The sequence below is a fragment of the Mobula birostris genome, chromosome 12 (genome assembly GCF_030028105.1).
Source record: "Mobula birostris isolate sMobBir1 chromosome 12, sMobBir1.hap1, whole genome shotgun sequence".
Taxonomy (NCBI): domain Eukaryota; kingdom Metazoa; phylum Chordata; class Chondrichthyes; order Myliobatiformes; family Myliobatidae; genus Mobula; species Mobula birostris.
The window spans coordinates 108,206,901-108,224,591 of NC_092381.1; the positions used below are offsets into that span (position 1 = coordinate 108,206,901).

At 47.8% G+C, this 17,691-nt stretch overlaps 1 protein-coding gene across 4 annotated transcripts in view; it reads left to right on the forward strand.

Moving 5' to 3' along the window:
* LOC140206174 (pleckstrin homology domain-containing family G member 3-like) overlaps window positions 1–17,691 on the forward strand; it is a 139,884-nt gene that overhangs the window by 84,721 nt on the left and 37,472 nt on the right. For all 4 annotated transcript variants that reach the window (XM_072274440.1, XM_072274442.1, XM_072274443.1 and 1 more), the window contains 7 exons: window positions 132–282; window positions 852–983; window positions 3,953–4,135; window positions 12,045–12,137; window positions 13,323–13,409; window positions 16,652–16,685; window positions 16,948–17,049. In XM_072274440.1, the coding sequence (XP_072130541.1) occupies window positions 132–282; window positions 852–983; window positions 3,953–4,135; window positions 12,045–12,137; window positions 13,323–13,409; window positions 16,652–16,685; window positions 16,948–17,049 (782 nt within the window). The remainder of the gene's footprint in view (window positions 1–131; window positions 283–851; window positions 984–3,952; window positions 4,136–12,044; window positions 12,138–13,322; window positions 13,410–16,651; window positions 16,686–16,947; window positions 17,050–17,691) is intronic.

Sequence of the window (17,691 nt, forward strand, 5' to 3'; positions counted from 1 at the left end):
CTGCTAGGCCAAGCCTTGTGCTCTGGATCAGAGTTACGAGGAGTAGAACTGAGTGGATGATTGGGTGGAGGGGGGTGCTGTGGATTTTGGCTAGGTCTTCACTGTGCACCATTGCACTCTTGCCTTCACAGCTCTGTCTCCCTGCTGCGGGACTGCATGAAGAACGGGACCCTGGCCAAGTTCTTCCGCGAGCGACAGGCCTCCCTGTCACACTCGCTGCCTCTGGAAACATACCTGCTGAAGCCTGTCCAGAGGATACTGAAATACCATCTCCTGCTGCAGGTAGAGCTGTGGGACCGAGGGGAGGGCTCCGGCAGACGGTTCAGTGTGGTCTGCCCTGGGGTTCTGTAACAAGGAGAGGGTCGGGACAGAGTGACCTCCCCCTGTAACTGTGGCCCTACAGTGGCCTGGTTACTGCAACTTGTTAGCTTTATTTGCTCTGTATAAATTTTAAAGGTTTTTAGATGATTACAAAACAGTGAAATGTGTTGTTTTGAATCAATGACCACCACAGTCCGAGGACGTGCTGGGGGAAGCCCGTGTGCATCACCACACTTCCGGCACCAACATAAGCGTGCCCACAATTTACTAACCCTAATCCATACGTCTTTGGGCTGAGGGAGGAAACCAGAGCAACTGGAGGAAACCCATGCGGTTACGGGGAGAACGTACAGCGGTGGGGAATTGAACATGAGCTTTGTAAAGCGTTACGCTAACTGCTGCACTACAGTGCGTGGCCAGTGGGTTTACATCCATGGGGTCTGTGTGTGTGTGTGTGTGTGTGTGTGTGTGGGCGGGGGCAAAGGTCCCAGCGGCATTCCGATCTGACCCCCGCACCCTTTCGTGACTAGGAGCTGGCCAAGCACTTCGACAAGAGCGCTGACGGGTACGAGGTGGTGAAGGAGGCCATTATCACCATGACGGCAGTGGCCTGGTACATCAACGACATGAAGAGGAAGCAGGAACAGGCGGTCAGACTGCAGGTACAGGGGACATGAAGCGTACAGCCTACAGGAAGCTGGGAGGGGATAGGTGGACAAGACAATGGGCTGAAGAAGAACAAAGAACATTACAGCAGAGTACAGGCCCTTCAGCCCACAATGCTGTGCTGGCTCTTTTACCTGCTGTAAGATCAATCAAACCTTCCCTCCCACCTAGCCCTCCATTTTTCTATCAATGACGTGTTTATCTATTAGTCCTTTAAATGTCCCGAATGCGTTGGTGGCGGGTTGGAGATACAAGATGTAAGGTGCTCCTTCCCTCATCTTGCCTGAGGACGCCCTCAGGCAAGGTGTAGCACCTGTTTAGCTCCCCCCCCCCCCCCCATCAGGGTCACGTGAAGGCATGGGAGCAGATGGTGGACAGTCGTATAAGCAGCCGCTGCACGTCACAAGATCTGGTTATGTGACCACTGACGCCAGGCAGACAGTCTCTGAAGAGTGTTGATAATTGTCTGCGGTCACCTGTCTTGTGAAGACACTGCCCAGAAGAAGGGAATGGCAAACCACTGTTGCAGAAAAATTTGCCAAGAACAGTCACGGTCATGGAAAGAGCACAATCACCCACGTGGTACGACGCAGCACAGAATGACGACGATGAATGTGTCTGCCTCTGTCATCATCCTGTGTGCATTCCACACACCCACCACTCTCTGTGTAAAGAACTTGCCTCTGACAACCAAGCACCATAAAATTATCCCCCCTCATATTAGCCATTTCCAATCTGGCTGGCCACTCGATCTGTGCCTCCTATCGTCTTGTACACCTCTATCAAGTCACCTCTCATCCTCCTCCTCTCCAAGGAGGAAAGCCCTCGCTTGCACAGCCTATCCTCATAAGACATGCTCTCTAACCCAGGCAAGACCCTGGAAAACCCCCTCTGCCCCCTCTCTATAACCTCCACATCCTTGTGCATAAGTGCTGCATGTGACCTTGATTTCAATGTTTAAGAGAAGTTTGGATAGGTACATGGATATTCGGGGTATGGAGGGCCATGGACTATGCATGTCGTTGGGAGAAGGCTGTTCAAATGGTTTTGGCACGGACTAGATGGGCAGAAAGGCCTGTTTCTGTGCTGTACTCTATCCTTCCTATAATGAGGGACCAGAACTGAACCCACTAGTGGGGAGTGGGGTGCGAGGTGCTGTGGTTTACAGCAGATACACCAGGCTAATCCCTGGGGTGTGAAGTTCGTATAGGCTAATCCCTGTGGTGTGAATCTTGTTCAGGCTAATCCCTGGGGTGCGAAGCTCGTTCAGGCTAATCCCTGGGGTGTGAAGCTCGTTCAGGCTAATCCTTGAGGTGTGAAACTTGTTCAGGCTAATCCCTGGGGTGTGAAGCTCGTTCAGAATAATCCCTGGGGTGTGAAGCTTGTTCAGGCTAATCCCTGGGCTGTGAAACTCGTTCAGGCTAATCCCTGGGGTGTGAAACTCGTGCAGGCTAATCTCTGGGGTGTGAAACTTGTTCAGGGTAATCCCTGGGGTGTGAAACTCGTGCAGGCTAATCCCTGGGGTGTGAAGCTCGTGCAGGCTAATCTCTGGGGTGTGAAACTTGTTCAGGCTAATCCCTGGGGTGTGAAGCTCGTTCAGGCTAATCTCTGGGGTGTGAAGCTCGTGCAGGCTAATCCCTGGGGTGTGAAACTCATTCTGGCTAATCCATGGGGTGTGAAGCTTGTTCAGGCTAATCTCTGGGGTGTGAAACTCATCCACGCTAATCCCTGGGGTGTGAAGCTTGTTCAGGCTAAGGAGGCTGCACAGTTCAGGTCTACATTCCTTAGAGCTTGGGATAAAGTCAAAATGATAATGGATTTCACTGTTATCTGCACGAGTACACCCGTAGACAGGTGCAAAGAGAAACGTACTGTAGCAGCGTCACAGGCCCTTGGCGTTTGAGATACAAGATCAATCACAAGAAAAAGCAAAAATCATACACAATGATTACAAAAAAGCACATAAGAACAGTTCAGTTTGGTGTAAATTGGTCATAGTGTTACTGTACTGAAGTAGGGATTAGGGTAGGTTCAAGAACCGGATGGTTGAAGGGAAGTAACTGTTCCTGAACCTGGTGGTTTCTGTTCCCCCTGCCCCATGGTAGCCGTGAGAAGATGGCACTGCCCAGATGGTGGAGATGTTATTGGCTTGAGGCAGTGCCTCCTGATAGTGGGGAGGGATGTGTCTGTGTTGTATTATGCTGGGTCCACTCCTCTCTACAGCCTCCGATATCCCTGGTTGTTTGAATTGCTGTACCAGAACATAGTGAAACATATGTATATATATATTTATCTATCTATCTATCTATCTATCTATTTCTCTCTCTCCCTCTCCCCTCTCCCCTCTCCCCTCTCTCTACCCTCTCCCCCCCTCCCCCTCTCTCCCCTCCCTCCCCTCCCTCTCTCTCTCTCTCTCTCTCTCTCTCTCTCTCTCTCTCTCTCTCTCCCTCCCCTCTCTTTCCCTCCCCTCTCTCTCCCTCTCCCCTCCCTCTCTCCCTCTCCCCCTCCCTCTCACTCACTTTCTTTCTCCCACTCTCTCTTTCTCTCTCCACTTATCTCCCTTTCTTTCCCTTATCACCCCCTCCTTTCCCCCTTCCCTCTCCCCCTCTCCCCTCTCTCCCTCTCTCCCTCTCTCCCTCTCCCCCTCTCCCCCTCTCTCCCTCTCTCCCCTCTCCCTCTCTCCCTCTCTCCCCCATCCCCTCCCTCTCCCCCTCTCTCCCTCTGCCATCTCCCTCCCCTCCCTCTCCCTCTGTCTCCGCTCCCTGCCTCTGTGTGTGCTGGCGTGGGACTGCTACTAATTCCTGGTCTTGTGCTCCCCCTTGTGGCTCCCTGAGGCCTGTCAAGTCGAGGGACCTGAGCACTGAGGGGAGTGGATGGGTTTGATGGCACTCTGCGAATGTGTGTGAGAGTGAAGATGTCTGCCCCTGAGCTTCTGAACTGGAACACCTTTTGCCATCCTCCACAGGAGATTCAGAACTCGCTGCTGAACTGGACGGGTCCCGACTTGATTGCGTTCGGAGAGCTGGTGCTGGAAGGAACATTCCGGGTACAGAGAGCCAAGAAGGAGCGGACGCTGTTTCTCTTTGACAAGATGCTTCTCATTACCAAGAAGAGAGCAGATCAGTACACCTACAGTCTGCACATCTTTGTGAGTGACGCTGTACCGTGGAGAGACCACGTCACCCACTCGCTTGGCTGCCTGACCCACTGAGACCCCCCAGCAGCATATTTAGAGTCATTGAAAACTACAGCATAGTAACAGACCCTTCGGCCCATCTAATCCGTGCCAAACCATTTAAACTGCCTAGTCCATCAACATGAAATGATATAGTTGGGTTGAGTTCCACGGTTAAATTTAATATCAGAGAATTCTTACTCTGCACAGACATCCACAAAACAGAAAACAATCCCAAAGGATGAATGGCAGGAAAACATTAGACCCCAAAACCCACCCCTCCCCCTCCCAAGCACAAGCAGCAGCAAAAGCATTAACCCTCCCCCCACCTGTCTCAGCAAAAAAAGCATCAACCCCCCCCACCCCACTATACCAGCAATAGTAAAGCCCCCAAACACCATGATCCAGAGTCCACAAAACCGACTGTCCATCCCAACAGTTCAACAGTGTATTGTCATATGCACAAGTGCGCTTTTTCAACCTGGTGGTGTGGGACTTGGGCTTCTGTAACCGCTGGCTCTGTGGGCTAACATTTGAATTTGGACATGTGAATTAATTTATTATCAACATAAGTTGTTTGCTCCATTAAGGATAAACAGAGATTAGGAGGTGGAGAGTTTCTTAAATGCATCTATTTTAATGCTAGGAGCATTGTAAGAAAGGTGGATGAGCTTAGAGCATGGGTTGATACCTGGAAATATGATGTTGTAGCTATTAGTGAAACATGGTTGCAGGAGGGGTGTGATTGGCAACTAAACGTTGCAGGATTTCGTTGCTTCAGGTATGATAGAATCAGAGGGGTAAGAGGGGGAGGTGTTGCATTGCTTGTCGGAGAAAATATAACAGTGGTGCTCTGGCAGGATAGATTAGTGGACTCGTCTAGGGAGGCTATTTGGGTGGAATTGAGGAATAGGAAAGGTGTTGGGACGCTTATAGGGGTGTATTATAGACCACCTCATGGGGACCGAGAACTGGAGGAGCAAATTTGTAAGGAGATAGCAGATATTTGTAGTAAGCACAAGGTTGTGATTGTGGGAGATTTTAATTTTCCACACATAGACTGGGAAGCCCGTTCTGTAAAAGGGCTGGATGGTTTGGAGTTTGTCAAATGTGTGCAAGATAGTTTTTTTGGAGCAATACATAGAGGTACCAACAAGAGAAGGGGCAGTGTTGGATGTCCTGTTAGGGAATGAGATAGGGCAGGTGACGGAGGTATGTGTTGGGGAGCACTTCGGGTCCAGTGATCACAATACCATTAGTTTCAATATAATTATGGAGAAGGATAGGACTGGACCTAGGATTGAGATTTTTGATTGGAGAAAGGCTAACTTTGAGGAGATGCGAAAGGATTTAGAAGGAGTGGATTGGGACAATTTGTTTTATGGGAAGGATGTAATAGAGAAATGGAGGTCATTTAAAGGTGAAATTTTAAGGGTGCAGGATCTTTATTTTCCTGTTAGGTTGAAAGGAAAGGTTAAAATTTTGAGAGAGCCACGGTTTTCAAGGGATATTGGAAACTTGGTTCGGAAAGAGAGAGGGATCTTCAATAAATATAGGCAACTTGGAGTTTATGAGGTGCTCGAGGAATATAAAGAATGTAAAAAGAATCTTAAGAAAGAAATTAGAAAAGCTAAAAGAAGATACGAGGCTGTTTTGGCAAGTAAGGTGAAAATAAATCCAAAGGGTTTCTACAGTTATATAAATAGCAAAAGGATAGTGAGGGATAAAATTGGTCCCTTAGAAAATCAGAGTGGCCGGCTATGTGCGGAGCCAAAAGAGATGGGGGAGATTTTGAACAATTTATTTTCTTCGGTATTCACTAAGGAGAAGGATATTGAATTGTGTAAGGTAAAGGAAACAAGAAGGGTAGTTATAGAAAGTATGACGATTAAAGAAGAGGAAGTACTGGCGCTTTTAAGGAATATAAAAGTGGATAAATCTCTGGGTCCGGACAAGATACTCCCTAGGAACTTGAGGGAAGTTAGTGTGGAAATAGCAGGGGCACCGACAGAAATATTTCAAATGTCATTAGAAACGGGGATGGTGCCGGAGGATTGACGTATTGCTCATGTTGTTCCATTGTTTAAAAAGGGTTCTAAGAGTAAACCTAGCAATTATCGGCCTGTGAGTTTGACATCAGTGGTGGGTAAATTGATGGAAAGTATTCTTAGAGATGGTATATATAATTATCTGGATAGACAGGGTCTGATTAGGAACAGTCAACATGGATTTGTGCGTGGAAGGTCATGCTTGACAAATCTTACTGAATTTTTTGATGAGGTTACTAGGAAAGTTGACAAGGGTAAAGTGGTGGATGTTGTCTATATGGACTTCAGTAAGGCCTTTGACAAGGTTCCACACGGAAGGTTAGTTAGGAAGGTTCAATCGTTAGGCGTTAATATCGAAGTAATAAAATGGATTGAGCAGTGGCTAGAATGGGAAACGCCAGAGAGTAGTGGTGGATAACTGTGTGTCAGATTGGAGGACAGTGTGTAGCCGTGTGCCTCAGGGATCTGTACTGGGTCCAATGTTGTTTGTCATATATATTAATGATCTGGATGATGGGGTGGTAAATTGGTTTATTAAGTACGCAGATGATACTAAGATAGGTGGCGTTGTGGATAATGAAGTAGGTTTTCAAAGCTTGCAGAGAGATTTAGGCCATTTAGAAGAGTGGGCTGAAAGGTGACAGATGGAGTTTAATGCTGATAAATGTGAGGTGCTACATTTTGGTAGGACTAATCAAAATAGGACATACATGGTAAATGGTAGGGCATTGAAGAATGCAGTAGAACAGAGGGATCTAGGAATAATGGTGCATAGTTCCCTGAAGGTGGAATCTCATGTGGATAGGGTGGTGAAGAAAGCTTTTGGTATGCTGGCCTTTATTAATCAGAGCATTGAGTATAGGAGTTGGGATGTAATGTTGAAATTGTGTAAGGCATTGGTAAGGCCAAATTTGGAGTATTGTGTGCAGTTCTGGTCACCGAATTATAGGAAAGATGTCAATAAAATTGAGAGAGGTACAGAGGAGGTTTAATAAAATGTTACCTGGGTTTCATCTCCTAGGTTACAGAGAAAGGTTGAACAAGTTAGGTCTTTATTCTTTGGAGCATAGAAGGTTGAGGGGGGACTTGATAGAGGGGTTTAAAATTATGAGGGGGATAGATAGAGTTGACATGGATAGGCTTTTTCCATTGAGAACGGGGGAGATTCAAACAAGAGCAGGGGTTGCCAACCTTTTTTGCACTGTGGACCGGTTTCATATTGACAATATCCTTGCGGACCGGCCGACCCGGGGTGGGAGGGGTGGGGCGGGGTGGTGTGGGCAGGGTTGCCAACGGACAAAAGTAGCAGTCCAGTACATTGTTTACCACGAGACTACAATGACCATGAAGCCTTGCGCGGGCACCAGTGCGCATGCGTGATTTGTGCATGTATGTACGTACCGATTTTTTCTATAAACCGTTTTTGGCGATTCTGTTCGGGGGAGGGCGGGGGGTGGTGTTAATCACGACCGGAATATAGGTGATAAGTGGCTAATACACTCAATTTCGTTTCTAAAAGGGTTTATCTAACGAATTTAATATTAAACACACAGCGCATATTTTCCTTGCATGAATATAGGGATAAGTCAATTATCAGGGGAGGACAGGGGAGCTTGAAGGAAGTGTTGAACGAACTTCCAGTAGAAGTGGTAGAGGCAGGTTCGATATTGTCATTTAATGAAAAATTGGATGGGTATATAGACAGGAAAGGAATGGAGGGTTATGGGCTGAGTGCAGGTCGGTGGGACTAGGTGAGAGTAGCGTTCGGCACGGACTAGAAAGGCAGAGATGGCCTGTTTCCGTGCTGTAATTGTTATATGGTTACATAAGTAAGTCAATAGCATTGTAACATTTTAAGTAACGTTTGGATATTAAACACGCAGCACATATTTTCCCCGTATGAACATATAAAATCATTGCAACACACCAATATCGCTGAATCAGTGGGAGCCCTGGGCTGATCGCTTGTTTCCCTGGAACAAGACGGTCCCATTGAGGGGTGATGGGAGACAGCAATACTCGAATGGGGTTCTTTCTGTCCAGTCTATTCCGCAATTTGGTTTTCGTTGCATTCATTGCAGAGATATGTTGGAAATGGAAGCAACATTTTCAGTGCTTTCGTGGCTATCTCAGGATATTTAGCCTTGACTTTGATCCAGAATGCCGGCAGAGATGTTATGTCAAACATACTTTTCAGCCCGCCGTCATTTGCAAGCCCGAGGAGTTGATCTTCTTCTCGCGCTGACATGGATGACACGCGGGTAATGACCTCGCGTGCGTAATGGCTCAACAGTGGGCGTGGCAGGGAATGATGAAAGGTGCAGCTGACTCAAATCGCCAAATCATATCGTTTCCTCGCGGTCCGGTAGCACATGCTTTGCGACCCGGTGGTTGGGGACTGCTGAACAAGAGGACATGAGTTGAGAGTTAAAGGGCAAAAGTTTAGAGGTAACATGAGGGGAAACTTCTTTACTCAGAGATTGGTAGCTGTGTGGAATGAGCTTCCAGCAGAAGTGGTTGAGGCAGGTTCGATGTTGTCGTTTAAAGTTAAATTGGATAGTTATATGGACAGGAAAGGAATGGAGAGTTATGGGCTGAGTGCAGGTCGGTGGGACTAGGTGAGAGTAAGAGTTCGGCACAGACTAGAAGGGCCGAGATGGCCTGTTTCCGTGCTGTCATGGCTATATGGTTATATGGTTATAAGTAACAAAGATATAAAGATTAACTTTATTTGTTACACAGAAACATCGAAACGTACTGTTAAGTGCTTTGTGTCATATCTAATGAAATCAGCAAGGATTGAGCTAACATTGATTTCTCAGACTTCCAGTAATTGCCCCCTCCTTCACCATTCCCCTTTCCTGTTTCCCTCTCTCACCTTACCTGCCAATCACCTCCTCCTGGTGCTCCTCCCCTTCCCTTTCTCACATGGTCTCCTGTCCTCTCCTATCAGATTCCCCCTTCTCCAGCCCTTTATCTTTCACCAATTGACTTCCTGGTTCTTTCCTTCACCCCCTCCCCCTCTCCTGGTTTCACCTATCAACTACCACCTTGTACTTCTTCCTCCCCTACCCCCCACCTTCTTACTCTGACTTCTCATCTTTTTTTTCTGGTCCTGATGAAGGGTCTCGGCCTGAAACATCAACTTTTTACTCTTTTCCATAGATGCTGCCTGGCCTGCTGAGTTCCTCCAGCATTTTGTGTGTGTTGCTTTGATTTCCAGAGTCTGCAGAATATCTTTTGTTCAGGATTGTGCTGGGCTGTCTGCAAGTGAAACCTGGTTCTACCCCACTGAACTGAGGGGCAGTGAAAAGCTTGTCTTGTGTACTGTTTGGACTGATCAAATCATTACACAAAGCATTGGGATAGAACAAAGTAAAACAATAACAAAACGCAAAATGAAGTGTAACAGCTGTGGAGAGAGTGCAGAGCAGGCAGACAGTAAGGTGCAGGATCATAACGAGGTGGATTGTGAGGTCAGTCGTCCAGCTAAGGTATAATAAATCAGCCACAAAAGATTGGCAGAGCAGACTCAATGAGCAAATGGTCTAATTCTGCTCCTATATCTTTATTTTAGTGTTTTATTTATTGAGATACAGTGCTGAATAGGTCCTTCCAGCTCTTCGAGCCACGCCGCCCCGCAACCACTGATTTAATCTGAGCCTAATTACGGGACAATTTACAATGACCAATTAACCTACCAACTTTGGACTGTGGGAGGAAACCGGAGCACCCGGGGGAAACCCACGTGGTGACGGGGAGAACGTACAAGCTCCTTACAGGCAGTGGCGGGAATTGAACCCGGGTCGCTGGTGCTTAAAGCGTCTTATGATCTTCTGTTCTAAATGTTAATTATTTGAAGAAATAAGTCATTTGGATCAGATGGTGTTCTGAAAGATGTGGCTGAAGAATTGCGTAGGAATTAGTAAAGATCTTTCAAGAATACCTAGAATGTGGAATGATTGCAGAAGACTGGAAAATTGCAAATGTCACTCCACTCTTCAAGAAGGGAGAGAGGCAGTAGAAACTACAGGCCAGTTAGTCTCAACTCAGTGGTTGGGAAGGTGTTAGAATCGATTATTAAGGATGAGGTCACAGGGTACTTGAAGGCACATGATAAAATTCAGCTCTAGTCAGTATGGTTTGCTCAAGGGAAAATTTTGCCTGACAAACCTGTTGCAATTCTGAAGAAGTAAGAAGCAGAATAGACAAAGAATCAGTTGATGTTGATTACTTGGATTTTCAGAAGATTACTTGGATTTTCAGAAGGCCTTTGACAAGGTGCCACACATGAGACTGCTTAAGTTAAGAGCCCATGAAAGATACTAGTGTGGATAAAGCAGAGGTTGATTGGCTGGAAGCAAAGAGTGGGAACAAAGGGAGCTTTTCAGGTTGGCTGCTGGTGACTGGTGATGTACTACGGGGACTGGAATTGAGGCTGCGTCATTTATTGTTTTGAATGACAGAATTGATAGCTTTGTGGCCAATTTGCAGACGATTTGAAGACAGGTAGTTTTGAGGAAGAAGAGAGGCTGCAGAAGGACTTAAACAGATTAGGAGAATGAGCAAAGAAGTGGCAGAGGGAATACAGTGTCGGGAAGTGTACGGTCATACACTTTGGTATAAGAAATAAAAGGGTACACTATTTTCAAAATGGAGAGAAAATTCAAAAGTCCCAAGGGATTTGGGAATCCTCGTGCAGGATTCGCTAAAGGTTAATTTGCAGGTTGAGTCGGTGGTAAGGAAGGCAAATGCAATGTTAGCATTCATTTCAAGAGGACTAGAATATAAAAGCAAGGATGAAATGCTGAGGCTTTACAAAGAACTGGTGAGGCCTCACCTGGAGTATTGTGACCAGGTCTGGGCCTCATCTTAGAAAAGGTGTGCTGACATTGGAGAGGGTTCAAAGGAGGTTCATGAAAATGATCCTGGGATTGAAAGGCTTGTCATATGAGCAGCGATTGATGGCTTTGGGCCTGTACTCATGGAATTTAGAAGCATGAGGGGGAATCTCATTGAAACTTATTGAATATTGAAAGACCTTGATAGAGTGGAATTGGAGCGGATGTTTCCTATGGTGGGGGAGTCTAAGGCCAGGAGACCTACCTCAGAGTAGAGGGATGTCCTTTTAGAATGGAGATGAGGAGGAATTTCTTTAGCCAGAGAGTGGTGAATCTGTGGAATTTGTTGCCACAGGCAGCTGTGGAGGCCAAGTCATTGGGTGCATTCAATGCAGAGGTTGATGGGTTCTTGATTAGTCAGGGCGTGAAAGGTTACAGGAGAAAGCAGGAGAAATGGGGCTGAAAGGGGAAATGGATCAGCCATGATGAAATGGTGGAGCAGACTCGATGGGCCGAATGTCCTAACTCTGCTCCATTCCTTATAGTCTTATGATTGGTAGAGCTGCTGTCTCACAATTCCTGAGATCCCAGGTTTGATCCTGGCCTCCGGCATGGTCTCTTTAAGGAGTTTGCACTTTCTGGCTGTGACCGCACGGGTTTCCTCTGGGTCCTCCAGTTCCCTCCCATGTCCCAAAGAGGCTCGGGTTTTCACTGTAAACTCACCTGGTGTGTGGGCAAAGGGTCCAATCTAAGGGGGAAGTTGATGGGACTGTGGGGAGAATAGTTTCACGGTGAAAAGTAGGATTGTTTAGAGGGCTGGCAGGGACTCATTGGGCCCAATGACATCCAGCTCCTGCTGTGTCATGGGCAAATGAGGTTCTCACTGGCAGCTTTCAAGCGGTGGGCTAGCAGTGAATGACCTTCGCGTGTGGTGTGTGGTCTGTGGGAAGCCTTGAACAAGCTGAGCCAGAAAGATTCTCTCTTCCCCTGCAGTGTTGCAACCTGACGTTGTCGGAGAACGTGAAGGATTCCCTCAGCTTCCGAGTGACTGACTTGACGGTTCCGAGGCAGCAGCACACACTCCAGGTCAGTCAGCCTTGCTGTTGGCTCAGGCCTCCAGCCACCCCGCCCCATGGTGCTGGAGGGGATCTATGGCAGGTCGGCTGCCTGTCAGTGGTTCCTCCGGTTTCATCTGTGGTTGGGCATGAGCGTGGTCTCTAAGGCCAGCCTGTTGTTACCAAGACCAGTCCTGTAGTTATTAAGGCAGGCCTGTTGTCACCAAGGCAGGCCTGTTATCTCCAATGCAGACCTGTTATCTCCAAGCAGGCCTATTGTCTCCTAGCAGACATCCCACCTCTCCCGGAAGTTCCGGGAGTCTCCCGCATATTAATAGTGGCTCCCTGATGCCTGCAAATTATATACAATGTCCCAGAAATCAACTTTTTTGAGAGAGAGAGCGAGCGAGTATGAGAGTGACCACGAGAGCGAGAGAGAGAGTGAGAGCAAGAGCGAGAGCGACCGAGAGAGAGAGAGAACGAACACGAACGAGTGCACACCATGGCAGAGTGTTCCAAAAAAAGAAAATATAAAACGTACTTCACCCCAGACTACCCTAAAGTGTACCCCTGCCTAATAGGGGTCAAAAATAATGACAGTGTTGCTCGCTGCACTGTTTGCAACAGTGACTTTTCTATTGCCCATGGTGGGTTAAGAATGTAAAAGACGTGTTGAGGTGAGTTTAACAGGTGTCATTCGTTCATTAGCATAGCTAACATTATTTAAACTAGCTGGCCGGCTGCTAAGGAGCTACTCTATTGCAGACATCCCACCTCTCCCGGAAGTTCCGGGAGTCTCCTGCAAATTGATGGTGCTATCTCCCTGAAATGAGTTTTTGCAGGGTGGGATGTCTGTCCTAGGTAGCCCTGTTATCGCCAAAGCAGGCCTCTGGTCAACAAGGCAGGCCAGTTGTCGCTAAGGCTGGTCCTGCGGTTGCCAAGGCAGGCCTGTTATCACTGACACTGGTCCTGTGATTGCTGAGACAAGCCTGTGGTTGCCTAAATGGAGCCTCTGGTCACTGGTCAGGGTCAGTGGTTGATGAGGTGGGGCTTTGATTGTTATGTGCTCAGTGGGGAGTTACGATCAGTCGCCAAGGCTCAGGGCTGCATCAGGCAATGAGCGAGTCTCAGTGGCTCTCATCCGCGCACGACATTACTGAGGTCAGCTACAGGCCACTTCCCAAGGTGAAGCTGATCGATTCCTTGTTTTTTTCAGGCCAAGAACCAAGAAGAGAAGAGGCTGTGGATACATTACCTCAAGCGGTTAATCGTAGAGAATCACCCGGCCTCCATCCCACAGAAGGTTCTCGCCTCAGCTGTCATGTGTGTGTGTATGTATGTGTGTGTGTGCCTGTGTGCGTGCAGCACGTGCATGCGTTCATGTATGCGCATGCTTTTGTGCTGTGTGCATACGTACAGCCCTTGTTTACGAACATTAGGATTAACAGTTCATGGCTGATCTTTGACCTCAGCGCCAATTTCCTACACTATCTCCAGAATCCTTTCGCTTCTTGAATATCCAAACGCCCATTCATTCCGCTTCAGACCAAGCGCCTCTTATGTTTGTTCTGAATAAAGTGGTGTGGGTAAATGCTAGAACATTTTTATTATTGAGTTACTGTACAACACCAAGCTCATGCGACCAGGTCGCTATTGAAGCTTCCTGTTCCGGGTTACTCGCCCGCATTGCCCACTGGGAAATGAAGTTCTTTATTATGTACACACATAATTAAACAGCCTCCACGGCCTAGGGGTAGAGAACTCCAAGGACACCCCCACCAGCTCCAACTAAGAACTTCCTAAATGACTGGCCCCTACTTTGGAAGGCGTGACCCTTAATTCAAAGCATTTCAGCCAGTGTTACATTTACCCCCAGTAGCAATTCCTATACCATTATTTTACATTTTACTGAGTATCAGCCCGATTTGTTTATTCTCAGTACCGACCAGACAAGTTCAGCCAGCCGGGAATGCTTTCCCTCCGTCCTTGGTTAGAGAGACCAGACGTGCACACAGTGCACTCAGCAGCACATGACACAACTGAATCAGAGTCAGGTTCACGGTCACTGACATAGGTTGTGAAATTGGTCCCTTGTGGTAGCGGGGGGGTCTTCTTCACTTAAGCCCCTCAGCCCGAGCGGGGCAGAGGCCAGCCACCAGAGTCCTCGGTCCTGGGCCCATAGAAGGTTGATTGGGCCTGCAGCTTCCACTTTCATCACACGACTTTATACGTCCAAAGGTTAACTTGCAGGTTGAGTCAGTGGTGAGGAAGGCAAATGCAATGTTAGCATTCAATTCAAGAGGTCTTGAATACGAGAACAGGGATGTGATGCTGAGGCTTTATAAGGCACTGGTGAGGCCTCACCTTGAGTAATGTGAACAGTTTTGGGCCCCTCATCTTAGAAAAGATGTGCTGGCATTGGGGAGAGGTTCACAAGGATGATTCCAGGAATAAAAGGGGTATCATATGAGGAATGTTTGATGGCTCTGGGTCTGTATTCGCTGGAACTCAAAAGGATGAGGGGGGGATCTCGTTGAAACCTTTCGAACTTTGAAAGGCCTAGACAGAGTGGATGTTGAAAGGTTGTTTCTCCTGGTGGGAGAGTCTAGGACGAGAGGGCACAGCCTCAGGATAGAGGGGATTCCATTTAAAACAGGGATATGGTGAAATTTCTTTAACCAGAGGGTGGTGAATTTGTGGAATTTATTACCACGGGCAGCTGTGGGAGGCCAGGTTATTGGGCCTATTTAAGGCAGAGCTTGATGGGTTCTTGATTGGACACGGCATCAAAGGTTACGGGGAGAAGGCCGGGGGAGTGGGGCTGAGGGGGCGAGAGAAGGATCAGCCATGATTGAATGGCAGAGCCGATTCGATGGGCCAAATGGCCTAATTCTGCTCCTCTGTCTTATGGTCTTCTAGGCGAAGATCCTTCCTGTCCCAGTAATGAGATCTTTGGAGTTTCTTGTGTTTCTGTAGCTCTGGGTTTTTATAGGATGGGGTTGCTAGTCCCTTGCCCAACCCCCTTACTTTCACAGCTGGGACTGGGACGGTTCATGGCAGAGTTCAGCAAGACAGTGCAATATGTAAAAACTACTGTAATTACAATTAGAACACTTGGAGTATTGTCATCTCACTAGAGGAAGGATGTGGAAGCCTTAGAGAGAGTGCAGAGGAGATTTACCAGGATGCTGCCTGGATTAGAGGGCATGTGTTATGGGGATAGGTTGAGCAAACTGGGGTCTTTCTCTTTGGAGCGAAGGAGGATGAGACAGGGGCCACATTGAGGTATATTGTGAGGTTAGGAGTCCATGTATCGTACAGGATGTTTGTTCAAGAACCTGATTTCAGTGAGATAGAAGATGTCCTTGACCCAGGATTTTGTATCTTCTGCCCAACGGGAGGTGGGGTGGAGGGAGAAGTAAGAAGCAGCTAAGAAAACACAGTCCCTCATGAACTCCTACCTCCTTCCCTCCCTCCATCTCCTTCCCCGTCTATTGCAGAGTCTTCACTTGTGACAACCACCTCATCAGAGGCCTCGGAGCCCAGTGGGGGGGGGGGGGGGGGTGCTCAGCCTTGATCTGAGGCCTCCGAGCCCAGTGGGGGTGATCAGCCTTGATCTGAGGGCTCCGAGCCCAGTGGGGATGATCAGCCTTGATCTGAGGCCTCCGAGCCCAGTGGGGATGATCAGCCTTGATCTGAGGCCTCCGAGCCCAGTGGGGATGATCAGCCTTGATCTGAGGCCTCCGAGCCCAGTGGGGATGATCAGCCTTGATCTGAGGCCTCCGAGCCCAGTGGGGATGATCAGCCTTGATCTGAGGCCTCCGAGCCTACTGGGGGTGATCAGCCTCAATCCTACAGGACTGCCTCACCAGAGAAGACGAGTCAATGGAGAGTCCTCCTGCCTGCTGTCAGAGCAGGCTCTATGGGCCAAAATGCCTAATTCTACTCCTATGTCTTAAAGTCTTGCATTTAATGGCCACTTTATTAGATACACCTGTACACATTCTCATTAATGTAAATATTTAATCTGCCAATCATGTGGCAGCAATCAATGCATTAAAGCACTCAGACATAGTCAAGAGGTTCAGTCGTTGTTCAGACCAAACATCAGAATGGGGAAGAAATGTGAATTAAGTGACTTTGACTGTGGAATGATTGTTGGTGTCAGATGGGGTGGTTTGAGTATCTCAGAAACTGCTGATCTCCTGGGATTTTCATGCACAACAGTGTGTAGAGTTTACGGTGTGAAAAACAAAAAGCATCCAGTGAGCAGCAGTTCTGTGGGTGAAAATGCCATGTCAATGAGAGAGGTCAGAGGAGAATGGCCAGACTGCTTCAAGCTAACAAGAAGGTGACAGCAACTCAAATAACCACACATTACAACGGTGGTGTGCAGAAGAACATCTTTGAATGGACAACATGTTGAACGTTAAAGTAGATGGGTAACACCAGGTTTGGCTTGGGTACCAAATAAAGTGGCCACTAAGTGTATGTCTTATGGGTACCTTGGCCTGGAGTTGACTGATTGTGTTTTTGTACTTACAGGCGAAGCAGGTGTTGCTGGAAAACCACTCTCATTGTAAGTAAACACAGCAGATGCAACGGGCCAAATAGTCTGATTCTATTCTTATGGCTTATGGTCTAAACCGTTCCTTTCTGACCGCTGGATCTTGTTGCTGCCCACCCCTCGCGACTCCATGAAGTAATTCCCATTGTTACTGTCACCACACTTGACCAAGATGTTTGTCCTTTTCGCCGTGGTATTGAGTCACCTACCGTTCACACAGATGCTCCTCACAACCTCGGTGAGTTTTCACAAGCGCTTGCCCGTTCCCTTTCAGACTCGCCAGTGAATTGTTACAGTCCAGAGCCCTTGAAGAAAGTTGTCTCCTCACCCCACCTAGACGATTCCCGAGGATGTTCACGAGGGCGAAGACAGTCGGGTGAGTGTCCAGACAGTCTGGTAAGACTCTAGACAGTCTTGTGAGATCCTAGACAGACTGGTGAGGGCCTAGACAGTCTGGTGAGATCTCAGATAGTCTGGTGAGTGTCCAGACTGTTTGCTGAGATTCCAGAGAGTCTGGTGAGTGTCCATACTGTTTGGTGAGAGTCCAGACAGTCAGTGAAATTCCAGACTGTCCAGTGTGGGTCTGGACAGTCAAGTGAAATTCCAGACTGTCTGGCGAGGATCTGGACAACACACCAAGTGTTGAGACTGTCCTGTGAGGGTCCAGTAAAAGTCCGATGACTTGGCCTCCTCAACTGCCTGTGGCAATGAATTCCACAAATTCACCATCCTCTGGATAAAGAGATTTCTCCTAATAGCCGTTGTAAAAGGACTTCCCTCAACTCTGAGGATGTGCCCTCTTTTCCTGGACTCTCTCACTTCAGGAAACATCCTGTTCACACCCACTCTATCCAGGCTTTTCAATGTTCAGAAGGTTTCATTGAGTTCATTGTCTTGAGTCTTCGACAATGCGCAAGTGCAGTCCCAGAACCATCAAACACTCCGCATACTGAATGTTAACCCTTTCATCCCTGCGATCAGATCGAGTAGGCCGAAGGCCCTGCTTGCATACCACCGC